Source organism: Squalius cephalus, assembly GCF_949319135.1.
Source record: "Squalius cephalus genome assembly, chromosome: 25".
Classification (NCBI taxonomy): Eukaryota; Metazoa; Chordata; class Actinopteri; order Cypriniformes; family Leuciscidae; genus Squalius; species Squalius cephalus.
In genome coordinates, this window is record NC_137146.1 from 9,153,756 (window position 1) to 9,177,219 (window position 23,464).

A 23,464-nucleotide genomic window follows, 5' to 3' on the forward strand; every position below is an offset into this window, starting at 1 on the left:
GCGATAATCTAATGAACTTTAGTTCGTCCGCTAACCTGGAGCTGTTTCTCAGATCTAGCAGCTGTTGTTGGGGGAAGGTGAATTGATTTCCTGTGGTGTTGCGTGTAAAAGGCTTTTACTCTAATCTCTGAGAAGGCAGAGAACACTGCGTTATTATCAGGGGAGAAAGGTACTTCAGAGAAGATTTTAAATGCTGCTCCCTGCGATGCCGTAGGAGATTGGGACACAAAACAAATGTGTCCTGAAATCCTCAAATGTCATCTCGGTCATCTTCTTTTTAGTCTGAAGTCACTCAGACCTCTCAGAGATGTTTGGAATGAAATAATAGAAGCCTGAGTACAGTATAAAAATATAGATCTTCTGCATTTTTAGTCAGTAATTAATACATTTGGCTGTCAAATCCAAAAATTGTGGCTGATTTTACTTCCAGTTCATTCATCACACTAGAAAAAGATGAAGTTAAGCACATTTCATTGTGGGATACGCAATAATACACTATCGTTAAAAAGTTTGGGTTCTGTAAGATGTTTTTGAAAGAAGGCTCTTATACTGGCCATGGCTTCAATTTATATTACAATTTTTTGGTTCTTATTTATTCCTGTGATGGCAAAGCTGAATTTTCAGCATCATTACTCTTTAGTCTTCAGGGTCACATGATCCTTCAGAAATCATTCTAATATGCTGATTTGCTGTTCAACAAACATTTCTTATTATTCTCATCGATGTTGAAAACAGCTGTGCTGCTTACAATTGTTTGTGGATTCTTTTATGAATATAAATTTTAAAATGGCAGAACATTTATTTCAAATAGAAATATTTTGTAACATTATAAATGTCTTTCCAGTCACTTTTGATCAATTTAATGCATCCTTAAAAGCATCTTTCTGATCCCAAATTTTGTGTGTATATATGTACATACAGTGCAGAAATAGCTGTATGCATGCTTCCCCTTGTGTGATCTTCTTTACTGTGTCCTCTACAGCTCATCACTTGCAGCGGTGAGTGGCGCAGTGCACCAAGCTCTCTGCTTGTGTGTAAGACCACCCCAGACAGACCCGGACCCCCTGTGAATCCTGCAGTAAACGCAGTCACGTATCACAGCTTCTGTGTGACGTGGGGTAGGAAAGCATAATCAATTTGTTTCACACAGGGTTTTTTTTTTTTTTGTCCATTTATCATTACATTCTAACCGTCACTGTTTTATACAATTAAATCAGAACCTCCACAAGATGATGGTGGATCTGGAGACTTGACGTACATCCTGGAGACATCAGAAGGGAATTCTGAAGGTATTTATGATTGCAAACGGGTGAATCTGACAAGAACATGTCCACGTCACATTTAACCCACAAATGAAAGAATACTATATTTGTAAATGATCAATTTAAATGTATTCATATTTAAAACTTTTTTAAAAAACTTTTTTTTTTTAAAATGTGTTTTACAATTTAAAGAATATATTATTCTTTCACATTATTTTTGTAGATGTTATTTTCTTTATTGTAATGTGAATTGAGGTGATAAATGTGCTTAATTGATATATATATATAAAATATTAAATTATTAAAAATGAACACTACAGATGGGGTTAGTAAGATTTTTTTTGTTTTTTTGAAAAGTGTCTCTTTATCAAGGCTGATCAAAAATACAGACAAAACAGTAATTCTGTGAAATATTATTGCAATTTAAAAGAACTCTTATTTTATCATGCTTTTAAAATTAATTTATTCCTGTGATGTTTTTGAAAGAAGTCTCTTATACTGGCCAAGGCTGCAATTTATATTACAATTTTTTGTTTATTTTTAATTTATTCCTGTGATGGCAAAGCTGAATTTTTAGCATCATTACTCCAGTCTTCAGTGTCACATGATCTTTCAGAAATCATTCTAATATGCTGATTTGCAGCTCCAGAAACATTTCTTATTATTCTCATGATTTTGAACATCTGACAACATTCTGATTTGATGATCAAGAAACTGTTTGTATTATCAATGTTGAAAAGAGTTGTGCTGGGTAATATTTTTGTAGAAACTGTGATGCATTTTCTTTTGTGGATTTTTTATTTATTTATATAAAACAAACAAACAAATAAAAAGCGTTTATTTGGGAATTCGATTTTTTTTTTTGTAACAATGTTAATGCCTTATTGTCAATTTTGATCAATTTAAAAACATTCTTACTAACTCCAGACTTTTGAACAAAGTCATTTTATTTCAATAATATAATTTTGATGTGAAATATGCCTGTGATGTGTTTTTGACAGGTTCACTGAGATAGATATGTACTGTATGAATCTGTGTTTGTTTAGCAGAGAGGCAGTGGGTGACTCGCTATAGAGGACCAGAGAGGAAACATTTATGTGAGGATTTAAAACCAGCAACAAGCTACTCTCTGAGACTCAGCTGTGTCGATGTGGGCGGACAAAGCCAGGTATGAGAACCAAAGTGCATTAACTGATTTTCCAGGCTGATTCATTAGATAACATTGTACTCCTTGTGTTGTATATTGACTCATTGTATTGGTTGTTCAGTGGTCGGATGACTTGACGGTGCGCACTCATATTCCGCCCCCTGGCCGCTGTCGACCCCCAAGGATCATGGGTGATGTCAAACACAAAGAGCTGATTTTGCAGTGGGGTGAGGCTCTTATTTTTTTCTTTTGATATCCATTCTTTTTTCTTCATATACCCCCCCCCCCCCCATTAGGTATATGACCACAATATGACCCTATTCATACAAATCTCTTGATCCATTTGGAAAGAGAAATTGAAGTTAAAAACAAGTTAAAGTGACACTTGTGTGCTTTTAGACTAATTATGTTTGTCTGGTGAAATAGGCAGAGTGTTTATAGTTATAGAAGTCCAAATTACCCAGAATGCACCTGGATCAACAGAGCTTTGCATTTGTGTGTGTGTTTGAGGGAGCTAGAGGTATAATGCAGTTGTTTGTTAGCGATAATACCCCTGACTCACTGTTTTTGAGTGAAGGTGGGCTCATCTAAGAGGCTGAACACCATCTATAAATAACTGTGAAATGGCAGTGCTGATTTCAGGCATCCATGCTGACTCTTAGAGCTCGGACATCAGGCGTGAGCTTTCCTGCATGTTCTCCATCACTGTGATTGATCAGTTTCTTTCCTGTAGCCCAGAAATGGGCAACTTCGGTCCTGGAGGGCCACTGTCCTACAGAGTTTAGCTCCAACCCTGAAAAAATCACCTGCCTGTAATTTTCTAGTAATCCTGAGGACCTTGATTAGCTTGTTCAGGTGTGTTTGATTAGGGTTGAAGCTAAACTCTGTAGGACATTGGCCCTCCAGGACCGAAGTTGCCCATCCCTGCTGTAGCCAGTTAGCCACAGTTGTAGAGGGAACTGAGATCTTGTTTTGGTTTTGAGAGGCTGATAGATGGATGCCTTCTGAGATCATCAAGTCATGTGTCTGGGGGACGTGAGCTTAACGACAGTAGGATTGCATTGTGGTTTCACACCAACAGCGTTTTTGAACTGTGGCTCTATACAGAAAATCATTTATGGGTTTCAGCATTGAATGTTTCTCATAATAATGGCCATAAAATGTTTATTGGGTGTGTGCATTTACATTATAACAAATTTGATTTGTCATTTACATGAGGAAAAGGAAGGTAAATAATTTACATTACATAAATTAGCTTTAGTCTGCCTGTGTAACTTGTATCAAGCCAGATAGATGTATTTTTTAACAATAGTTGAAATAAAATATTGCAAAACATAAAAAAAATAAAAGTAGTTATAATATTAGTAGTCATTATTATCATTAATTTCAAATTAGTAATCATTATTATCATTAATTTCAAATAAAATCTTTTTTTAATGTTCTGAAATTATAGGCTTTTATTAATTATTCATTTTAATAATTCATCAAATTTCTCGTCAACACCTCCCAGCTCACGGTTTTTTAAATTATTTATATGAGGCATTAATTAAAGTGTTTTTTTTTTTTTGTGTGTGTGTGCAATATACAGTTCTATGAGTTATTCATGATAATAATTCATAAACTCACCTCCTCGTCAACTCACCTCACCTCCTTCACTATTTTTTTATTATTATTATGAGGCATTTATTAATTATTATTGTTGTTATTATCATTTGTTTTGCAATATACACTTTTATTAATTATATATTAATTATTAATTTAATTAATTATTATTATGAGGCTTCTAAATAAGCTCAGCACTTTTTCTATAACCTGTTGATATGGCCACCAAAACTAATATGTGTGAAACAGTGCTAACGGAGTGATGGATTATGGTTTGACTTTTGCACTTTTAAATGATTGCTTATTGTTATGTCCCTGTATCTATATTTCTCCAACACACTTTTAATTCTTCGTTTCTCCAGATGGTCCTGTGTGTGGTGAAGAGAGTGAAGGTGTGGAGTTTAGCTTGGAGATGTGTGCAATAGAGGAAGCTTCAGAGCCGGCGGAGGTGTACCGTGGATCTAAAACAGAGTGCACTGTGGGTAATTTGCTCCCTGGCACTACCTACAGGTTCCAAGTTCGTGCAGCCAACAGTGTTGGGGTAAGTCACCTTGTACACAAAAACATCCATCCATCTATCCATCTATCCATCTATCTATCTATCTATCTATCTATCTATCTATCTATCTATCTATCTATCTATCTATCTATCTATCTATCTATCTATCTATCTATCTATCTCTCTCTCTATCTATCTATCATTTCTCTCTATCTATCATTTCTCTCTATCTATCATTTTATTTCTCTCTATCTATTATTTTTAATTCAGGTGGTTTTATTTCACAAATTAATATTTTTCTTCCCAAGTGCCTCAATATAAGTAGCATATATTTTTAGTGAAGGGAACGTGGCAAGAATTTTAGACATTTTAGCTTTTATTCTCTTTCATAAGCAATGAGTCAGGACAAATTATATCTCAAACAGCCATAATTTTGTCACATATAACAGATTTCCCTCTTTATTGTAGAACCCAGGCCATTCATTACCTTTGAGATAACTAAAACGCTCTAAATCTCAGCCACTTTCTCTCTCTCCTTTTTTCCAGTATGGACCGTACTCTGAATCTGTGGAAATAAGCACTGCTGCTGGCCCTCCAGGACAATGTAGTCCCCCTGCCATCAATGTGACATCACACACTTGTGCTGATGTGACCTGGGAGGTGAGTCTGCAAGAGCCATTCACACTGTATACAATACAGTAAATGATGAATCGTACTGGTTTTCTGCTGCGTTGAGAAAGAAATCAATTTTCAGAAGCAATCGATGGCTTTGGGACTCGTAGAAAGAAAATTGTTTTGAATTATTAGAATATGTGCTCAATACTGGTACAGAAACTCCATCCAAACTCGAAAGTTCATTACAATACCATCATCGATCACCCAGAAAGTGTTGAAGATTGATTCTTGCCAGAGAAAGGTGGGCAGATTGTGTCCACGCAAAATGATTTCTTCACTTCTATCACTTCTTCTCAAAAGACACTTGCTTTTCATGACAAAGGGCCTTTAATGTTTTGTTCACAATGAAAATGAATGTGATTTTTAATCCTTGATGTCTCCTGAATGACAAAGATTTCGGTTATTTGCATTCTGTTTGCTGTCTTGAGAGGCTGTTTCATTTATTATTGCATTTGCTCTCTTGTGTTTGTCCTGATGAAACCGTGTCAAGCAGGTAATTAGTCACATACTGCTGGGAAAATGCATTTGTTGCTCTCGTTTCCTGGAGTGTAATGCTTGCTCTGATCTCAATCCCCAGAACAATGAGAGCTCTGGGATAGACATTTCTGAATACCGGCTGGACTGGGGACGTGATTTGGACTCTCTTGAAATGGTTTACAGTGGATCGGAAACCTACTTCCAAATCTCCCACCTGGAGGCATCAACAGAATACTGCTGCAGGCTACAGGTAGTTCATGATCTGTTAGGACCTTGACACATGCGCTAAAACATTAATATAAATTAAAACAAGCCAAAAAGATTTATTTTATTATATATTATTGTTATATTATTTTATTTGATTTTTTATTTGCTTTATTTTTTATTTATTTTTTTTATTTTATTTCTTTATTTGATTTTTGAGATGGCTTTATTTTTAATTGCTTTATTTTTATTTATTGTTTGTTTTTTTAAAATTATGTTTCATATTTAATGATCTGCTTATTTCAAGATATTTAGTGCTGTGAAACAGGTATTAAATAAGCTTTTGCTTTTTCGGTATCATTTGTAGTGGTTGACTGCAATATTTTTGTGATATGCTATATATTTAATAATAATAAATGCAGCATCTACAAACTGTTGAATTTAAAGAAACCTTTATTTGAAAAAAAAAATCTATTTTTATCTTAGTTTTTTTATTTTTTCACATTTTCTGTTTTCAAAGAAAATACTTGAAAATAGAAAATGTACAGTAAACAAAGTATGATTTGTTACAGTACTGTCAATTTTAGTCTAGCATTTGCTTGCTAAAATTAACATTTTAGTTTGTGATGAATCAATAGTTCACAGTGAAATGAGCTGTGAATAAATCATCTTCCTAAGTTCTTACTCAAGGGAAACACATTGTTCTAATTGTTCCTGAAATTAATTAAGCTCATAAAATTGAGCATAATCACATAGAAAATGCATGCATTACTCGCTGCTTGCATTATAATTAAATAAACAAGAAGAGTCTAAAACCTTAATCACACAGTGTAAAGAGGATCAACACGTTCTGTTTGCAATGTATATGTTTTTTGTTCTTTTTTACTTATTGTAGTAAACTCAGCCTACATGCATTGGTGTGTACATTATCATTGTCTCTGTGCAAACTGGTTTTAATGCACCAAAAATAAACCTGCAAATTGTGACTGGAGCTGTTATATCTGGAAATGTTCTGACCTTTCAGTGGTCCTCTTCACATTTAATTGGCTCTGAATCACTGTGTTTGTTATGTAGTTGATGCAAAACAATCTGTCAGCATGAGAATGAAGAGAATTCATTTCTTGTTGTACTCTCCAAAATACTCAGTATTAAATACTGTCCTTCCAAATATTTTGACAAACCAAATGCATGATTTGTATTTATGGGTCAAAAGATAATCAGCAAAACTGATTATTAACTTTTGAGTTTAAAGTCAGTATGACTCCCTAATTTAGTTTACTAGTCTTTTCCTCCCTAATTTAGTTTACTAGTCTTTTCCTCCCTAATTTAGTTTACTAGTCTTTTCCTCCCTAATTTAGTTTACTAGTCTTTTCCTCCCTAATTTAGTTTACTAGTCTTTTCCTCCCTAATTTAGTTTAATAGTCTTTTCCTCCCTAATTTGTGATTGCAAGTGAAAATTTCTCAAACAAGAATAAATGTAGGGCGGAACTTGATTTTGTCCTTTTGGTATTGATTGGATAGTCGTGGTTTGCTATTAATTGTAATCTCATGTGAGTGACATGTTGTCCTGCCCTTGCACGGGTAAATAATTTTTTTTAAAAATACTGCAATATTAAAAAAAAATCCCAGAATTGGAATTTTTGATTTCATGGTGCCTTTTTTCATTTTTTTCTTGTATTTGGTTCATAGGCAGTGAACCAGGCAGGGGCGGGCCCCTACAGTGATCTGGTGACGTGTCGGACCCCTGCAGCAGTCCCTGATGTTGTATCCGGAGTTCACCTGCTCGACCTCCCTCCGACCCCAACAGAAAGTGACTCTTTCTCCCCCTCCACCTGTCTGGCCCTCACCTGGGACGAGCCCCACTGTAATGGAGCAGAAATCACTTCCTACAGCATCTCAATGGGAGACGACATCATCACCACCGAAAACGCAACCTGCCACATTATCAGGGACCTGCTGCCGGACAGCGAGTACAGGTGAGCAAGAGATATTGTTTAACACTTTGTATCTCTTTTTCTACCATACTGCATCATCAGATAGATATATATAATTTATATTTGTGCATTAGCAATGACCGGGGACCTTATTTTCATGTGGTTCTGTTATATATAGAAGAGTGCTGGTGAGCCACGAGCAGGACCCTGAATTAGTGTTATTAGCTGTACAAATGGTCTCCACTTATGTCTGGCTCAAGATGTGCTCAGCAAAATGGTGCATTCTGGGTAGATGCAAGTTATTAGAAGGGTATATTTGCTGGGTTTTTTTTTTTTTATACAAAACCACAGAGGTACCATGGTACTGTGAATGTATCAGATGGTAATACCACGGTACATTGGATACATACTATGGTACTGAATGGATGCCGTATTCATGCATCATGCTGTTTACAAAAAAACTACAGTATTATGTCAAAAAACATGGTATTACAGTAGTATCTTTCCAAAAAACAAAACAAAAATAAAGGTTCTTTATTGTCAAGAACATGTAACATCCATGGAATATTTCCATTGCACAAAAGGTTCTTTATAGTGGAAAATGGTTCTTGGATTATTAAAATGTTCTTCAAATGAAGAAAAATGGTTCTTTTAAGAACTGTTCACTAAAAGGTTCTTTGAGGAACCAAAATGGTTCTTCTGTGGCTTATCTGCAAAAAACCCTTTTTGGATCCTTCATTTTTAAGAGCTATGGTACTTCTAAAAAAAAATAAAAAAAAGCGAAGTCCTCCTCGTGTAAATAATAGAGATATATTTTAAAAGGATGATCATAACACATTTGCATATAAAAATTACTCTATCACATGGTCATCGGGCTAATAGGCTTCGGGAAAGCGAGTCTGTTAAATGTTACCTGAGGTAAAGGCTTTAATTTGGGATGGATGACAGCATTAAATGGACACAGAAGTGACTTCTCCATTGAGGTAATGGACAGTGAAATACATCCCCAATTAATATGCCAAATGCAAATGCACTCGTAATTATCATGAATGCATAATGCTGTATCTCTAATGGGACTAGAGATTTCGATATCCTTCTCGAGCGGTCCAGCTCACCCTGAGTGACCCAATGTTACCAAAATGTATGTGAAAGCATTAGATGACTAAATGTCAAGCCACGTGGTCTCTGAAAACAAATTATGAACAAATTATGCTCAACTTTTGCAATTTTGCAATTACCAACTGGAGTCCATGTGATTTTTAAATGGGTGTACGAATTCAGTTGTCCTTATGTTCACACAGGTGTCCTAGCAACATCACATTAGTTGTAAACATCACTTTTGACAAGCACAAAGTGTCCTAATGCTTTTGCGTATTTATTTATGATGTCATACTAATAAACTTTTACGTATTGCTTGAAAACGATGAAAATCTCTCTCTCTCTTTTTTACATGAGCCTTTTTGGTTTCTGAATTCATTAAATATTTCCAGAGAATCAAGCCCGACTTTGGGTTTTGAACATTGTGCAAGACTTTTTAATAGAAATAAAAAAGCTTCAGGTTTTGTATATAAGCTTTTATAGAAGTTCCACTGAGACCATAAACCGTGTGCTTGGTCACACAAAGATTATTTACAGGGTTATTTATCTGCACGTGATATTTTCTGCTTCCATTAGTCCCAGAAAATAGTATGCTGCGTTTTACTAGTTCAAAACAACTTTGTTTTTTGTGGGGGATAGTCAAATTTTGTCATCATTTCCTCATGTTGTTCCAAATGTGTATAACTTTTTCAATAAGACACAAAAAGAGAAATGTTAAAGAATGTCCATGCTGCTCTTTTTTTTATTCGGTGAATAAATGACACCAAAAACAACTGGTTCTAATGCGTTTGCGTAAGTGCAACTGATATATGTTTAGTTTATATAGGTTTAGAACAACATGAGCAGGGCCTAAAATGAACTTTTTGACAGCAAAATACCAGTGAACACTTCATTATTCCATTTTCGAGACATCAGTTAAAACTACTAGCCTAATATAAATGTAAAACCTTATTAAAGAGCAATAAATAACAGTAATAGCACAAACTATTACAACAGAACAAAGATAGAAATTAAATAAACTGCTTTTTAGGTGTGTATTTCAGGTAGATCTACCAGTAGTTTTCAGGTACAGAAATAGAAGTACTGTAGGCCTAATCAAATGTAAAACAATTTGAACTGCATAGTCTTCACTGTATAAATTAAATGTAAATTAATCCATATTAAAGTTTAAAAAGTTATTCAAACAAGAGCAGTGTGTGATTTTATTCATTATTCATTCTTTTGTGGATGCAGCACTGTTCCGAGCATCATTCATGTCGGTTCACGTTTATGTTCTCGCAACATTGCATTGTTAGAATTCATAAAAATGTTGTCTTTTTAGATCTCTTCTGCTAAAACAATTTAGAAATGTTTTTCTGTCCCATGTGCACTTACAATAATTGGATTCTTGGATATCAGATGGGTAACTTCTTAGAAATCCTCATTCGAATGCAAGACCACCCCTTCAACCAGAGTAGATCATTTTCATCTGTGCTAAAGGTCACCGAGCTTCATTTTTGGATGATTTATTCCCTTTAAAGTCACCAATACTGATTCATCGACACAGAGTTTCCTTAGGGTCGTTCAAGTGAAGAGAGATCATTTGAAGAGAATCAAGAATTGATTTTAGAAGTGACTTAGCCTTTTAAACCCTAGGGAGCTAACAACTGTACAAGATTAAAAAGCTTTAACACTTTATTTGCTTTCTTTCTCCTCTCAGCCTGCAGATTCGAGCAGAAAATGAAATGGGCCCCGGGCCCTTCAGTCAGACCCTAACGGTGAGGACGAGGCCCCTGCCGCCCTCTCCACCACGGCTGGAGTGTGCAGCGGTCGGACCCCAGAGTCTCAAACTACGTTGGGGTTTCAGCAGCCGAAGTCAACTCAACGACGACACTACCTACATTCTGCAGATGGAGGACAAGAATCAGAGGTTAGCACTGAAGGATGTGCAAAAATACATATTTTCATAATCAACTAGTCTGAGAGTTGACTAATTGGTCTTATTGAAGTCTTGTATAATTAGGCTAAATTAGATTGAACCATTGAACAAACCAACTGATTGTGGGTTTTAAATATTTAATTGACCTATATGTAAAGGTACCTTTGTTACCTTTTGGTTAGTCAGTCTTGCACAGACGGTGAGTGTTTGTTCTAGACTTTTAGAAATTACTTTCAGTTACTTGACTCAAAGCCATTTTTTACTTTTTTACAGTTGCTTTTAAAGTTAATTATATTGAATATTGCATTGCTCCCTAAAAGAGTACGTTTTTGCTTATTGGTATGGTTGAAATGGATCATCAAAGGTCAGCAGCAAAAAGATTAAATAAAAAAGTGAGACTTAATACATAAAGTATATTTGTGCAATTTAACATTAAATTACTGCAGGTTTTAGTAATATGCTGAGTTTGCATTTCACAGTTTTTATTCATTTTGAGGAATACTGAATCTGTTTTAGTGCAAGTGAGATGAGTAAATGCCTGCTCACATTTAGTCTAGAACCACAATACCCATCATGTTCACACAGCACACAACACCTCTGCACTTACTCTCAACATGGAGACAGGAGAGGTGTCAGTCAATAAATGAGAACATTTAGTAACTTGTGTTTACTTTACTAGTTACTTGAAAAAAGTAATCTGATTACGTAACTCTTGTTAATTGTAATGCTTTACCCCCTACCATTATAGTTTTTGGTAATATTTTGAATTATATTTTATTTTTATTTTTATTAAAAATGTCTAATATCATTTTAATAGTTTCTTTTTAAAAATGTCTATATAGTTTTTTTAGTTTTTAGTTGTAGTTTATTTAGTTGTTATATTAGTACTTCTACATAAACTAAATGAAAATGAGAAATATTGCCTTGGCAAATTTCAAGAAAGTGTTTTTATGGTTTTAATTTTAGTTAACAATAATCCTGGTTCATAATTAAGAATAATAGTCTTGTACTTCACATCAAAAGCTTGGTAATTTTGCTCAAATTATGTAAAATATGTTCTTCATTTGAATATATATTTTTTTCATAGTAAAGAATCTTTGTGTGTGTGTGCGTATGCATGCACTTTAATTTGTCCCTGATGCACCCGTAGGGAAGGTTCTTCTCTCTGATGCAAGCAAATAATCTGAAAAGCACATTTTGTGTTTGTGGGTCCATTAAGGTGGAGTTAGTTAATGAGAAGACTTGATCTCAAAGCGCTGTTGGGAATTAGAATAGGAGACTCAGGGTTATCAAGACCTCATGCCTTAATGCTTTCTCAGAGTTGCTTGTCAACTGACCCACGATGGCTAATTTAGAAGCAAATAAAGGCCCGTGCTCTCCACGGTTTTAAGCTTTCAGCCTCAGTTCCTCTTCTGAAAAATTTTAACCATATAAGCAGTAAAGTCTGGACTCTTAAATGGAGGTAATGAAGGCCTGCCTGTACCGCACAATCTTCTCTACCTTCATGTTATTTATTTAAGTGAACGGAACAGCGTTCAGCTATCTAATCTCAAGCCATCAATCCATTTTTTTTCCATTTGCACTCAAGATTTTAAAAGAAATTCTAGGCTACCAGTTAATTAAAAATTATAATTAATGTTGTTTGTTCATGTTTGTAATACGCCTTCACTATCTTGTTAGGTTTGTGGTGGTTTACCGAGGTCCGAGCCACACTTTTAAGCTGCAGAGGCTGAGCGAATCGAGCCGGTACCGTTTCCGGATCCAGGCAGTGAGCGAGGCGGGCGAGGGGCCGTTTTCGGAGACGTACACCTTCAGCACCACCAAATCTCTGCCACAAACACTGAAGGGTACCACATTTATTATACTTGTACTCGTCTGTAAAGTTTGGGATCGCTATTATATATACATGTATGTATATGCATTTTAAGTAAATTGATACTTTTATTCAGCAAGGACTCATTAAATTGATCAAAAGTGACAGTAAAGACATTTATAATGTTACAAATATTTCTATTTTAAATAAATGCTGTTCTTTTGAACTTTTTATTCATCCTGAAAAAATATTTAGCAGCACAACTGTTTTCAGCATTGATATAATAATACATGTTTTTTTGGGCAGCAAATCAGCATATTAGAATGATTTCTAAGGATCATGTGACACTGAAGGAGTAAATTACATGTACTCCAATATATTCAAATAGAAAACATTTATTTTAGATAAGGAATATTTACAATATTACTGTTTTTGACTACTTTTGATTCAGAAACAAACAAACGTGTAAAACATAAACTAAAAATATCTTACTGATAGTGTATAGAAGAAGAAAAGATGTAAAAACTAACTAAATAAATAAAAAAACCTGAAAATTGTTTTTTGTTCCTTCAGCCCCAAAAATTGTTCAACTAGAGGGAAATACCTGTGAGGTCACATGGGAGAGTATTCCACCAATGAGAGGAGACCGAATCAGCTATGTTCTACAGGTGCTGGGAGGCAGAGAATCTGATTTTAAACAGGTATGATCCAAACTCCTTCATCTTTTACTTCCTAAACCCACATTGTTTTTCAAGAACTTCAACTTGTTTGATATTTTTGTTTAAATGTTTGAGATGAAAGAATACCTTATGGTAGTTTTACTTTGTTTCACGGAAGAAACACTGTCCTTTTCCATGCTAGATTTACATATGGCCACAGTCACAGGAGACGAGCTGTCGATGAATAAAATTCATTTAGAACAGGAAATGGAAACGGGGCTCGAGCTATTTGCAGCATTTGCTCTCTGTTCCATTTTATCTGCTTTAACTCATCACAATCAACATTTGAATGAAATTGAGTGCTCCCGTACACACAGTCCCAAAGGATTCATTCAGATGTGCCGTGGGGTCGGAAAGGCACGCAGAGAGAGGGAAACATGTTATCAGCACGATTGGGTCCATCCAGGTGTACAGTCGCTTTTGTTGTGAACTGATTTTTGTTACGCCGATAAATCCAATGGAAATTCACAACATTTGAAATCATCTGGATTTATTCATTAAAATGAGAAAACGCACTACCTCCTCCTTCACATTTTCTGTCCTCTCTTCTCCAAAGGATGCGTCTTTTTCATGAATACATGTGGTTGAATCTCACAAAGGTGAGGTTTGAGGTCATTTTCCTACCAAATTCTCATTACTGTAACGTCAAGTCACCTTTATTTATAATGCACTTTATATAATACAGATTGTTTTAAAGCAGATTCAGAGTGATAAACAGGAAAATAATGATTCAATGATGCAAACTAAAGTCTAAAAAGACTCCTCCAGTTCTCCTGGCAGTTCTCCTCTGGCCAATGAATGAACAGCATCTTCCAGCAGCTGTATATTTTCATGTAATGTGAAAAATGACTATTATTACTCTATTATACACTCTGTTTATCTATTATTAACTCTGAGAAAAAAAATCTTAATTGTGAGATCTAAAGTCGCAATAAAATAGTTTTATTCCGTGGCGGAAACAAGCTTCCATACTTTAGTGCCTCCGTAGGGGTCTCACTTTTAACGGAAGGGAATTTTTGTTTGTTTGTTGTTTTCTTTCCAATCCAGTTTTGCTTTGAAAACCCGGCACAAATGTAATATGGATTACCTGATCCTGGAAAGCAAAACATTTCCAAAACGTCCTTAAACCTTTTGAACAACTGAGCCCTTGACGTTTCTAGTGATTCACCCTACAGTCATTCATCTGTTCTACTAAATTCATCCTCACCAATGCCTTGCTATATTAATTTTGATTTAAACAAAATAATTCAATAAAGGACTGGAGTTCCCCAGGCAATATATTAGCTTAATTAACAGTTTAACTGAGCAGCCATTATCCCCCGTTTATGCAAATACCACTAAGGTGTCTAATTTTAATGAATTTGTTCTGCCTGTGCTAGACATGTAGCATTCAAGATTATGTAAATATTTTCAGTGCCTTTAATTAACTGGGATTTTTAATACACAGAAGACTAATTATACATACATAATTGTGTGTCTTTCATGGCAATAATATCAAGACTTCACCTTAACTGAGCTACCGTTTATTGAGAGGCTTAAAATCTCTTTTGTTTCCATGGAGACATATGTTGTGGTCCTTCTGAGTGCTGCATGTGACAGGTGGAACCAAGTCTGAATACGTGACTTCAACAATATTTACTAGGCCTGTTTTTATTTTCCATTTGCTGAGGTTTTTTGTTTTTTTTGTGCATGTTTCCAAAAATGGCTTATGCTTTTGTCAACAACCACATTCGGTGAGCTATTGTTATACTTAGTTTTGCCAATAAAAGATGTAGAATAATTGGTTTTGCTTCTGATTGTGAAGCACACTGACTTACTGCTGTGAATTGAATTGAATCTTCCATTGAGTAGTGCCCTTGTGCTACATACAGACTATTAAGCATATTGTAGGGGTCATTAGTGCAGAATGTCCTATCACATACAGTACAAACATCATTCATTACAGTGTTTTTTATATACACCACAGAGGAAATTTTTTTGTATTTCAAGCAAGAACATCATCAGTGTTTTATGAACAAACAGAAGTACAGCTCATTCTTATGATATTGATCATGACAGAGTGTCTCGCTCTCCAGATGAAAGGATTACAGTGTCTTGTTGAGATTCCCTTTGGGCAGACCGAAGTCTTTTATTAGCGAGCTCTGAAGATTTATATTTTGCAATATGTGGGTCAGAGGCCGAGTGAAAAGACTGTCTGGCCTTCTTTCTTCCATCTTGGATTCTTTTCTGATGACAACTGAACCTAAAATCTTGTTGATTCATTCCTCATTTGTTCTTTTACTGCATTTGCTGTAGCTGCCTAAAACAATGTTTTTTGTTCAATTATTTTTGGTAACACTTTATTTTACAGTGTCCTTGTTACATACAGTACGAGTCAAAAGTTTGGAAACATTACTATTTTTAATGTTTTTGAAAGAAGTCTCTTATGCTCATCAAGCCTGCAGTTAAAAAAAAACAAAAAAAAAAACAAAACAGTAATATTATGAAATATTATTACAATTTAAAATAATTGTTCTCTTTTTTTAATATACTTTAAAATGTAATTTATTTTTGTGATGCAAAGCTGAATTGAAGTTACTATAGTCATAACAGTAAATGATGCATAATTAACCCTCAAACAAATCCTAACCCTATAGTAAGTACATGTAGTTATTTAATATTACTCAGTAATTAAATGTATACTTACACTGTAATGATGACACCTTGAAATAAAGTGTAACCTTATTTTTTATAATAAGGGATAGCATTTAAATATATATTATTTACAGATCTATATACATATACTGTACATATGTATATACATAAATATTTACATACCTTGTATAATTAATAATAATAATTATATAGTAGATTTTATATTTCATATTTACTTATAATTTCCATGTATACGTTTGCATCTATATTGTAATACATTTATTTTTATATATTATATTATATGCCTTTAATTAATTGGGGATATATATATATATATATATATAATTTGTGTTATTGTATATTTATTAAATTTGAATATTTGGTATATAATATTAATATTTATAAATATTTTTTTGTGTGTAAATATATTATTTATTTTCCATCCCATTCACCCTATATATTATCTAAGAAGTATTTTATTATTATTATTATTATTATTATTAATATTAATAATAATAATAATAATAATTCCTTTTTAAGTATCCAAAAGTATGCACCGTGATTAAGGATGAACTTGATCTGAGCTAATGCATCACTTTCCTTGTGTCTCTTAGGTGTATAAGGGAGACGAGACGTCCTTCCAGCTGTTCGGCCTGCAGTGGAACACAGACTACCGTGTGCGAGTGTTTGCATGCAGGCGCTGCGCAGACACCCATCAGGAGCTGTTCGGGTCCTTCAGCCCGTCCGCTCACTTCAACCTGCGGCGGTCTGACGCCACACTGGCTGTGGAAGCGGACGTCACCAGGGTGCCCATGGGAAAAACCCTCACAGATGAACAGTTCGCCGGCCTCATAGTGTTTGGGGTGGCCTCTCTCTCGGTCTTAATGGCCTTCCTGCTTCAGCTTCTGATTTAGACTTGAGTTTTAAACTAAAGCTTGCAAAACCATTAGTGCAAGTATTTTTTTTTTTGGTCATTGACCAAAATACACTTTTTACAGTTTTAAGAACGACCACCACATTATTTTTTATTACAGGTTTTTTACAGTTTCTATAAGGTGAGTCACAGCTTTAAGAAATCAGTAATGATGAAACGTACTGTTCGGCGTCTGTGCCTGTTTTTTGTTTTTGTTTTTTTTTGTTTTAGTTTAAGATGCTGTAGCATATTTTATACATTTTATATTTAGTATTTAGGAGATTTTTAACACTAAAGTAATAAGTGGCCTTTCGGATCTCAAGTTATGTAATAATGGAGTCTGAGGATGTTTTTTTTTTTAATGGTCAGTTTTGATTAACTTTAATTCAGTGTCTAGACAGATAAACGTCACCGATATTCTTTCTCTTATCTGTGCCCCTGAAAGTCTGTCTAAAAGCTTCTTAAAAGCTTTATGCTTTAGTTTGTCTTTCAAAAAAAAGAGGTGTCCTTGGGCCTTCTATACAAAAAAAGGAAAAAATTCAGAAAAACACCAGCAACTGTCAGTCCAAAGAGAGTCAAATGACAGTCTTTGCAATCAATCATCAATGTACAGTGTTGTGAAGTCTGGAGTGTTTGTACCTCAGGGACTTGATGTGATGTGAACCTGTGCCTTTAAATCCACAAATCCAATCTTTCATGACAAATCATTTCAGATCTGCTGCTTACAGTATTCAATTAACCCTTTACCCTGGTCACATACAGTACATGATCATGTTTACTAGCTCAATCAGCCCTTAACCAAAGTTAGTGAGCAAAAAATGGTATACAGAAACAGTTTGGTTGGATTTATTTATGCTATATACTTTTACTTTATAATGCAAATCACAGTGCAATCTTCATTTATTTATTACAAGAATCAGAACTGTCAGATTCAATATTTTCCTCATGTAGCATGTCTTTTTTACGACAAATCTTTATTATTTTTCCAAATATACCGCAGCATTTTAACATCATTAACCTGTCTTATTTCAGATATATTTGTATTGTTTGTTATTCTGTTTTTGGTTCTGAAAAGGTTGATAGACCTTGTGATTTCATCTGCACAACAGCAAGTTTAAGCCAAATCTTGGCATTTTTATTTTTACTTCTTTTAACTACTCATCGTATATATATATACATGTATTGCTGAAATTTTTAGACAAACATTCCATTGTTGTCTGATTAAAAGAAGTTGAAATGACTTGACACTAGAAAACTTGAAGTGGAAACACTTGAAGAACACTTTTTCTTTTTTTTTTAAAAGAACTATAGACCCAGAATCTTTTTAAGTGGAAAACATAAATACTTTTTTCTTTAAATTTTTTTTTTTTTTTTTTTTAGCTGGATATCAGGTAATAAGTGGCCTAGACATAGTTTTCCATGCTTGCATATTGTTTCATGAAAATCATTCCATATTACCATTTTGTTTTAAAGCATAACTGTCACATTTATTGATGTAAATTATAATCATAGACATATTTAAAAAAAAAAAAAAAAAAAAAAAAAAAAACTACCATATCAATTTAAATGTATAGATATTGAAAATTACTACCCTTTGTATTTAAGATGATTATGTATCTGTAGCATATATGTAATATATTTATACACAATAAATTTTTTTAAATTTCTGAAACAATTTGAGGTGTTTGTATTTAATTTGACCATCAATTATATTAGGTTTTATATTTTATTTGTTGTATTATTTACATTTTATCTTTACAGAAGGACACAAAAAACATTTTCATTGGATTTTCCTTGCTGGGGAGTCGAAACTTTTTATTCTTTTTTCCAAGAACAAACAAGCTGTGTAGTCGATAACACAAAATCCATTTTAATTTTAAAATCAAGTAATACTGCATGACATCAAAACCTTTATGTATATTACACAATAATGCCTTCCAGAAAATGCATCACAGTGTGAATTTAGGCATATAGACAATATACTAAATATCTTTCATAAATATTTTCATTAACAAAAACATGTCTCCTCTTGAAGATTCTTGTGTTTTACAGGCATCACAAGAAAAGGTTTTACATTAATTAGAATGTCATTGCCAACAAGTAACATACTGAATTCAAACACAAAGCTTACAATACACGGCATTGTTCACAAACCTGCAATAAGTGCACTTTTTATGCCTGCTATGCATTTATGTACTATGATCCAATGGCATAAGCTTGGTGATGGGCTTTAAATGGCATGGGATGTTATCATTCAGCACCATTGTATCTCTCCCACATAGGGTACAATGTTAGAGTGCTTACATCTACAGTGCTCTGTCATCCAGTACTTCACACAGTTTAAGGCATTTTGGGTAGTGTGCATATGTACAGTTTGCATGAATACCAGGTAAAGGGAATCGTCACACTGCTGGTGTCTGCTGATGATGGAAATACCTGTGCATAAACATTATCATAAAATACACTAATATTTGGTGTATGCACTAGGTATGTTGCTCTTCAAGTTAAAAATACAGCCATCAATAAAAAAATTAAAAAACAAAATATATGCTTTTAATTATTTAAAATAAAAAAAACTTTTCAGTCAGCATTAGAATAGTTTAAAAAATAAAAATGTCATTAATCACCCTCATGTCGTTCCAAACACGCAAAACTTTCATTCATCTTCGGAACACAAATGAAGATTTTTTTTAATGAAATCTGAGCGATATCTGTTCCTCTGTTGCCAGCTACACAACTGACACTTTAACGCTTCAAAACATTCATAAAGAGATCGTAAAACTAATCCATATGAATTGAGCGGTTTAATAAAAAATTTCTGAAGAGACATGATCTCTATGATGAACAGATTGAATTGAGGCTTTTATTCACATCTAAACATTCATCAACTCACACATCAGTTGTGGTAAATGGAGCAAAAGCATGTTCACATAACGTGCGAAAACCAATGAGGTTCATTCTCGTGTTATGCAGCACGTTTGAGCTTCTGTAAGAACCAATGAGGTTCATTCTCGTGTAAAGGTCCTTGCACAGAGTCTGAAATTTTCGTATGCGTTTTTCCGTATTCGTGTTTCAGAGGCTCTGAATTGTCAAAATACCATTCAAAATGCTTGCTACAGATGCGAAAAATGCAGAAAATCTAACCCGATCCAAAAAATGTTATGCCGGACGAAAGTTTCGGAGGCAGTGTGTAAGCGTGATTGACAAAACATGAGGTCATATTTATTTTTTAACGTGCGAAAATTTCGGACGCGAATTTCGAAACCAATTCGTTACGCAGCACGTTTGAGCTTCTGTAAGAACCAATGAGCTTCCACAAGGTTTGTTCTCGTGGTTCAAGCAGGTTTGGTTGAGTTTGTTTACGTTCGCTGATCAATGTTTATATGTGAAATAAAAGCCTTAATTAAACCTGTTCATTATATAAAGCGACGAGTCTCTCTTCATATGGATTAGTTTTACAATCTCTTTACGGACTTTTTGAAGTGTCAAAGTGGTAACATAGGCTGTCAATGGAGGGACAGAAAGATCTCAGATTTCATAAAAAAGATCTTCATTTGTGTTCTGAAGATGAACGAAAGTCTGAAGGTGAAACGACATGAGGGTGAGTAATTAAGGACAGAATTTTTTTTTTTTTGGTGAACAATCCCTTTAATATACTTAGTGTGATCAGGGCTCAGCAGTTCGATTATTTTTTTTCTGCTATATACAGGCTAAATTGAAAATATGCAATGGCTTTTATGATATCAGATGACTCAGTGGATGGTTGAAATGAAATGCATAATCTCAATATCACCAAAATGATGAGGTTAATGTTGACTGTCCTTTTCATTCTCATTCAGTGTTTTTAGTCTGTGTTGAAAAGTGCACGTTTCAAATCGATTTTTTCCTTTGTCACGTGCTCCAGCTGTATTCATTACACACCGAAAAACTCTCCGCGTTCACGATGCTCTGCACAGATCGTCCGGGAGCGCGCCTCACTCCGAACAGTTTGCACGCCGCGCTCCTGTACTTCTTCGACATGATGTTGTAGAGGATTGGGTTGATCGCAGCGCTGAGGTAAAACAGCACAAATGAGACCAAGTTGCAGTATTCGCTGATTTGGGAGATGATGGGAGAATTTGCCTCGGATGACTTGGAGAAGAGATAACGACCAACGTGGAACGGCAGCCAGCAGAGAACAAACGCAAGAACCACCACAGCTGAAAAAGGGAGAGAGAGAAAGTTATTGTTTTTAATGGTTTTTACATTGCATTATAAAAATAATTATATAAAAAAACATTCAATACGATATTCAAAAAGAGTGTTTAAACATGCTGGTAGCAATTATTTCGAGTCGGAAATTATTAAGTTAGGCTACTTACGGCTGAGTCGAATCACTAATCGATCCGACTAAATGGTTCGCTAAAAGAACCGACTCAAGAACTCGAGTCATTCGTTCTGGTTTCGGACTACACTGGTCGCTGTATGTTTTTGATTCACTCAAAGAAAATCGAATCTGAGTGACTCGCGGGGTAGATATGTTTTTGATTTAGAACCGGACAAAGAGTCATTTGTTCAGGAATCATGCTACCTCTAGTCAATGAATGTGTTCTTCATTAAAATAATTTGATTCTTATAAATAATAATAATAAGTTCAACATGCTTTTAAATGGAGGCTGGAGATACAGTTCTTGGTTCCAAGTAATAGTTAATGGTCCATAAAGTTGTAATATAGAATATACACTAGTTTAATCAAAAGCATTAATTGTGTATGGCAGAAATGAACGAATTTTAGACCATCAAAATAGGAGATTTCATCACAGATAGTCCCCATGTCTGATTAGGAGACACAATGTTTTTTTTTTGTTTGTTTTTTTTTTGCTGTACCTTTGCAGTCGTGCACAAAATGAGCAAAACATTTATTCTGATTCTGATTAATAATTAATGTAAACTGTAATGTCAAAAATACAGATCAATGTCAAAAATACAGATCAATGTACATTTATAACAATACTTTTATTATAATTTTTTTATTATTATTATTATTTATAGCCTATAGGAACACTTAATTTGGTTAAAATCACCTCTCGTGGCTTATTGCTTTATGCACATGGCGTTTAATTAGCGTCTGTTCTGTTAGATGTAAATACATATTAAATTAAACAATTGTTTTAAATATAATTTTTTTAAATAAAATTTTCTGAATGAAACCCACGCAACACATAGCCTAATATAATGGGCTAGATAGCCTATGATTTTTAAACATAATATAATACACAAAGTATTTGTCCGACTTTTCAGGGCATCGCTGAGCTCACCTAGCATTTTGACCGTTTGTTTATTGTTCTTATCTCGACTAGAAATGGGTCCGACTGGATTCTCCTTTCTTCTCCACAGCCTTCTGCCTATGAGGCTGTATAACACTGTCAAACAGAGGACCGGGAGGAAGAAAAACACACTGGAGACCCAAACCATCATAGTAAGCAGTCCGGACCGGATGGCATATTCGGTCGCTTTACACTCGTTGGTTTCCCAGGAGTTGGTGCCGTTCTCGTGCTCGACCCCAACCAGAATGAATATAGGTCCCGCGCTGCACAGAGCCACAGCCCAGAGGAGTAAAATCACCACTTTTACCCGACCCCGCGTGACGATGACTTTTGCCCTGAAGGGAAAGCATATAGCGAAGTATCTTTCCACGCTCAGCGCGGTGATGTTGAGGATGGTGGAGTACGTGCAGCTTTCACTCACAAACTGAAAGAGTTTGCACAGCTCGTCGCCAAAGTTCCACGGGCGATACCGCCAGACCCGGTACAGGTCGAGGGGCATGCAGAGGAAAATGAGCAGGTCTGAAAGTGCCATACTGCAGAGGTAAAGGTTAGTGGTGGTTCGCATGTATTTGTATTTAGTGACCACCGAAATGGTCAACAGGTTCCCAGCGATTCCGACGAGGAACAGGAAAGAGCACGTCACTGTGATGCTAGTCAGTATTGGGACTGGGAAGAGATGGACCGGGTACTCCTCAGCAGTTGCATTACTGTCCATAATGTCCTCAGCGCATAAAGTGATGCTGAACGGGCAGCTGGACACGTTTGTCCAATTAGTCATTATGATGAAATTTCAGAGGATTTGCATGGGCTTAATGGCACCTCATGATTTCCACCCAGCTGTTGTTTCCATGCACATCTTACAGGTGTTCAGTGCACAGCATGAGAAGTGCACGCGAGTAACCTGTCAATGATGCGCCCCGAGCTGCGCGCGGGGGTACACGATCCACTCCACGCACGCGCACAAGATGCCTCGACTAATTGGACTGTGAAAGGCAGATTTGTGCATTTGTTCATTCGCTATGTATTTTGTTTCCGCTTAGCGTTTTAGCATTTCTAACAAATACGAATTACATTAATAGAGCGATTGAAAGCTGGATTGCACGGCGATGGGTAATAGTTGTATATTTTATGCCACCTGGTGGTGTGAATAGACCATCTAAGAATGTGTAACAGAAAAATAAATTGTCGTGATATATAATACACGTTAAATAAATAGTAAGTGTAGCGGCGAGTGCTGCTGTCCAGGGTGCTGAAACCTGTTTG

At 35.0% G+C, this 23,464-nt stretch overlaps 3 protein-coding genes across 4 annotated transcripts in view; 2 read left to right on the forward strand and 1 right to left on the reverse strand.

Annotated features, from left to right (window-relative positions):
- fndc3bb (fibronectin type III domain containing 3Bb) overlaps positions 1–17,778 on the forward strand; it is a 56,718-nt gene extending 38,940 nt beyond the window's left edge. Inside the window, exons 13-24 of one of the 2 annotated variants that reach the window (XM_079863766.1) lie at positions 983–1,118; positions 1,218–1,289; positions 2,312–2,430; positions 2,531–2,636; positions 4,374–4,552; positions 5,057–5,170; positions 5,763–5,912; positions 7,556–7,842; positions 10,598–10,807; positions 12,497–12,663; positions 13,203–13,330; positions 16,597–17,778. In XM_079863766.1, coding sequence (XP_079719892.1) covers positions 983–1,118; positions 1,218–1,289; positions 2,312–2,430; positions 2,531–2,636; positions 4,374–4,552; positions 5,057–5,170; positions 5,763–5,912; positions 7,556–7,842; positions 10,598–10,807; positions 12,497–12,663; positions 13,203–13,330; positions 16,597–16,896 — 1,968 coding nt within the window. In that variant the 3' untranslated portion in view covers positions 16,897–17,778. Of the gene's footprint in view, positions 1–982; positions 1,119–1,217; positions 1,290–2,308; positions 2,431–2,530; positions 2,637–4,373; positions 4,553–5,056; positions 5,171–5,762; positions 5,913–7,555; positions 7,843–10,597; positions 10,808–12,496; positions 12,664–13,202; positions 13,331–16,596 lie in introns of both variants that reach the window. The other variant, XM_079863765.1, reaches the window with a different exon arrangement.
- Positions 17,779–20,723: 2,945 nt separating this feature from the next.
- ghsrb (growth hormone secretagogue receptor b) lies at positions 20,724–23,041 on the reverse strand. Its single transcript, XM_079862406.1, has 2 exons — positions 22,193–23,041; positions 20,724–21,094 (listed from the first exon to the last, which is right to left on the reverse strand). The coding sequence occupies exons 1-2, from the start codon at positions 22,977–22,979 to the stop codon at positions 20,787–20,789; spliced, it is 1,095 nt and encodes a 364-aa protein (XP_079718532.1). The 5' UTR covers positions 22,980–23,041; the 3' UTR covers positions 20,724–20,786.
- pld1b (phospholipase D1b) overlaps positions 22,728–23,464 on the forward strand; it is a 35,708-nt gene continuing 34,971 nt past the window's right edge. Inside the window, exon 1 of the mRNA XM_079862403.1 lies at positions 22,728–22,748. The gene's annotated coding sequence lies outside the window, so the exon portion shown is untranslated. The remainder of the gene's footprint in view (positions 22,749–23,464) is intronic.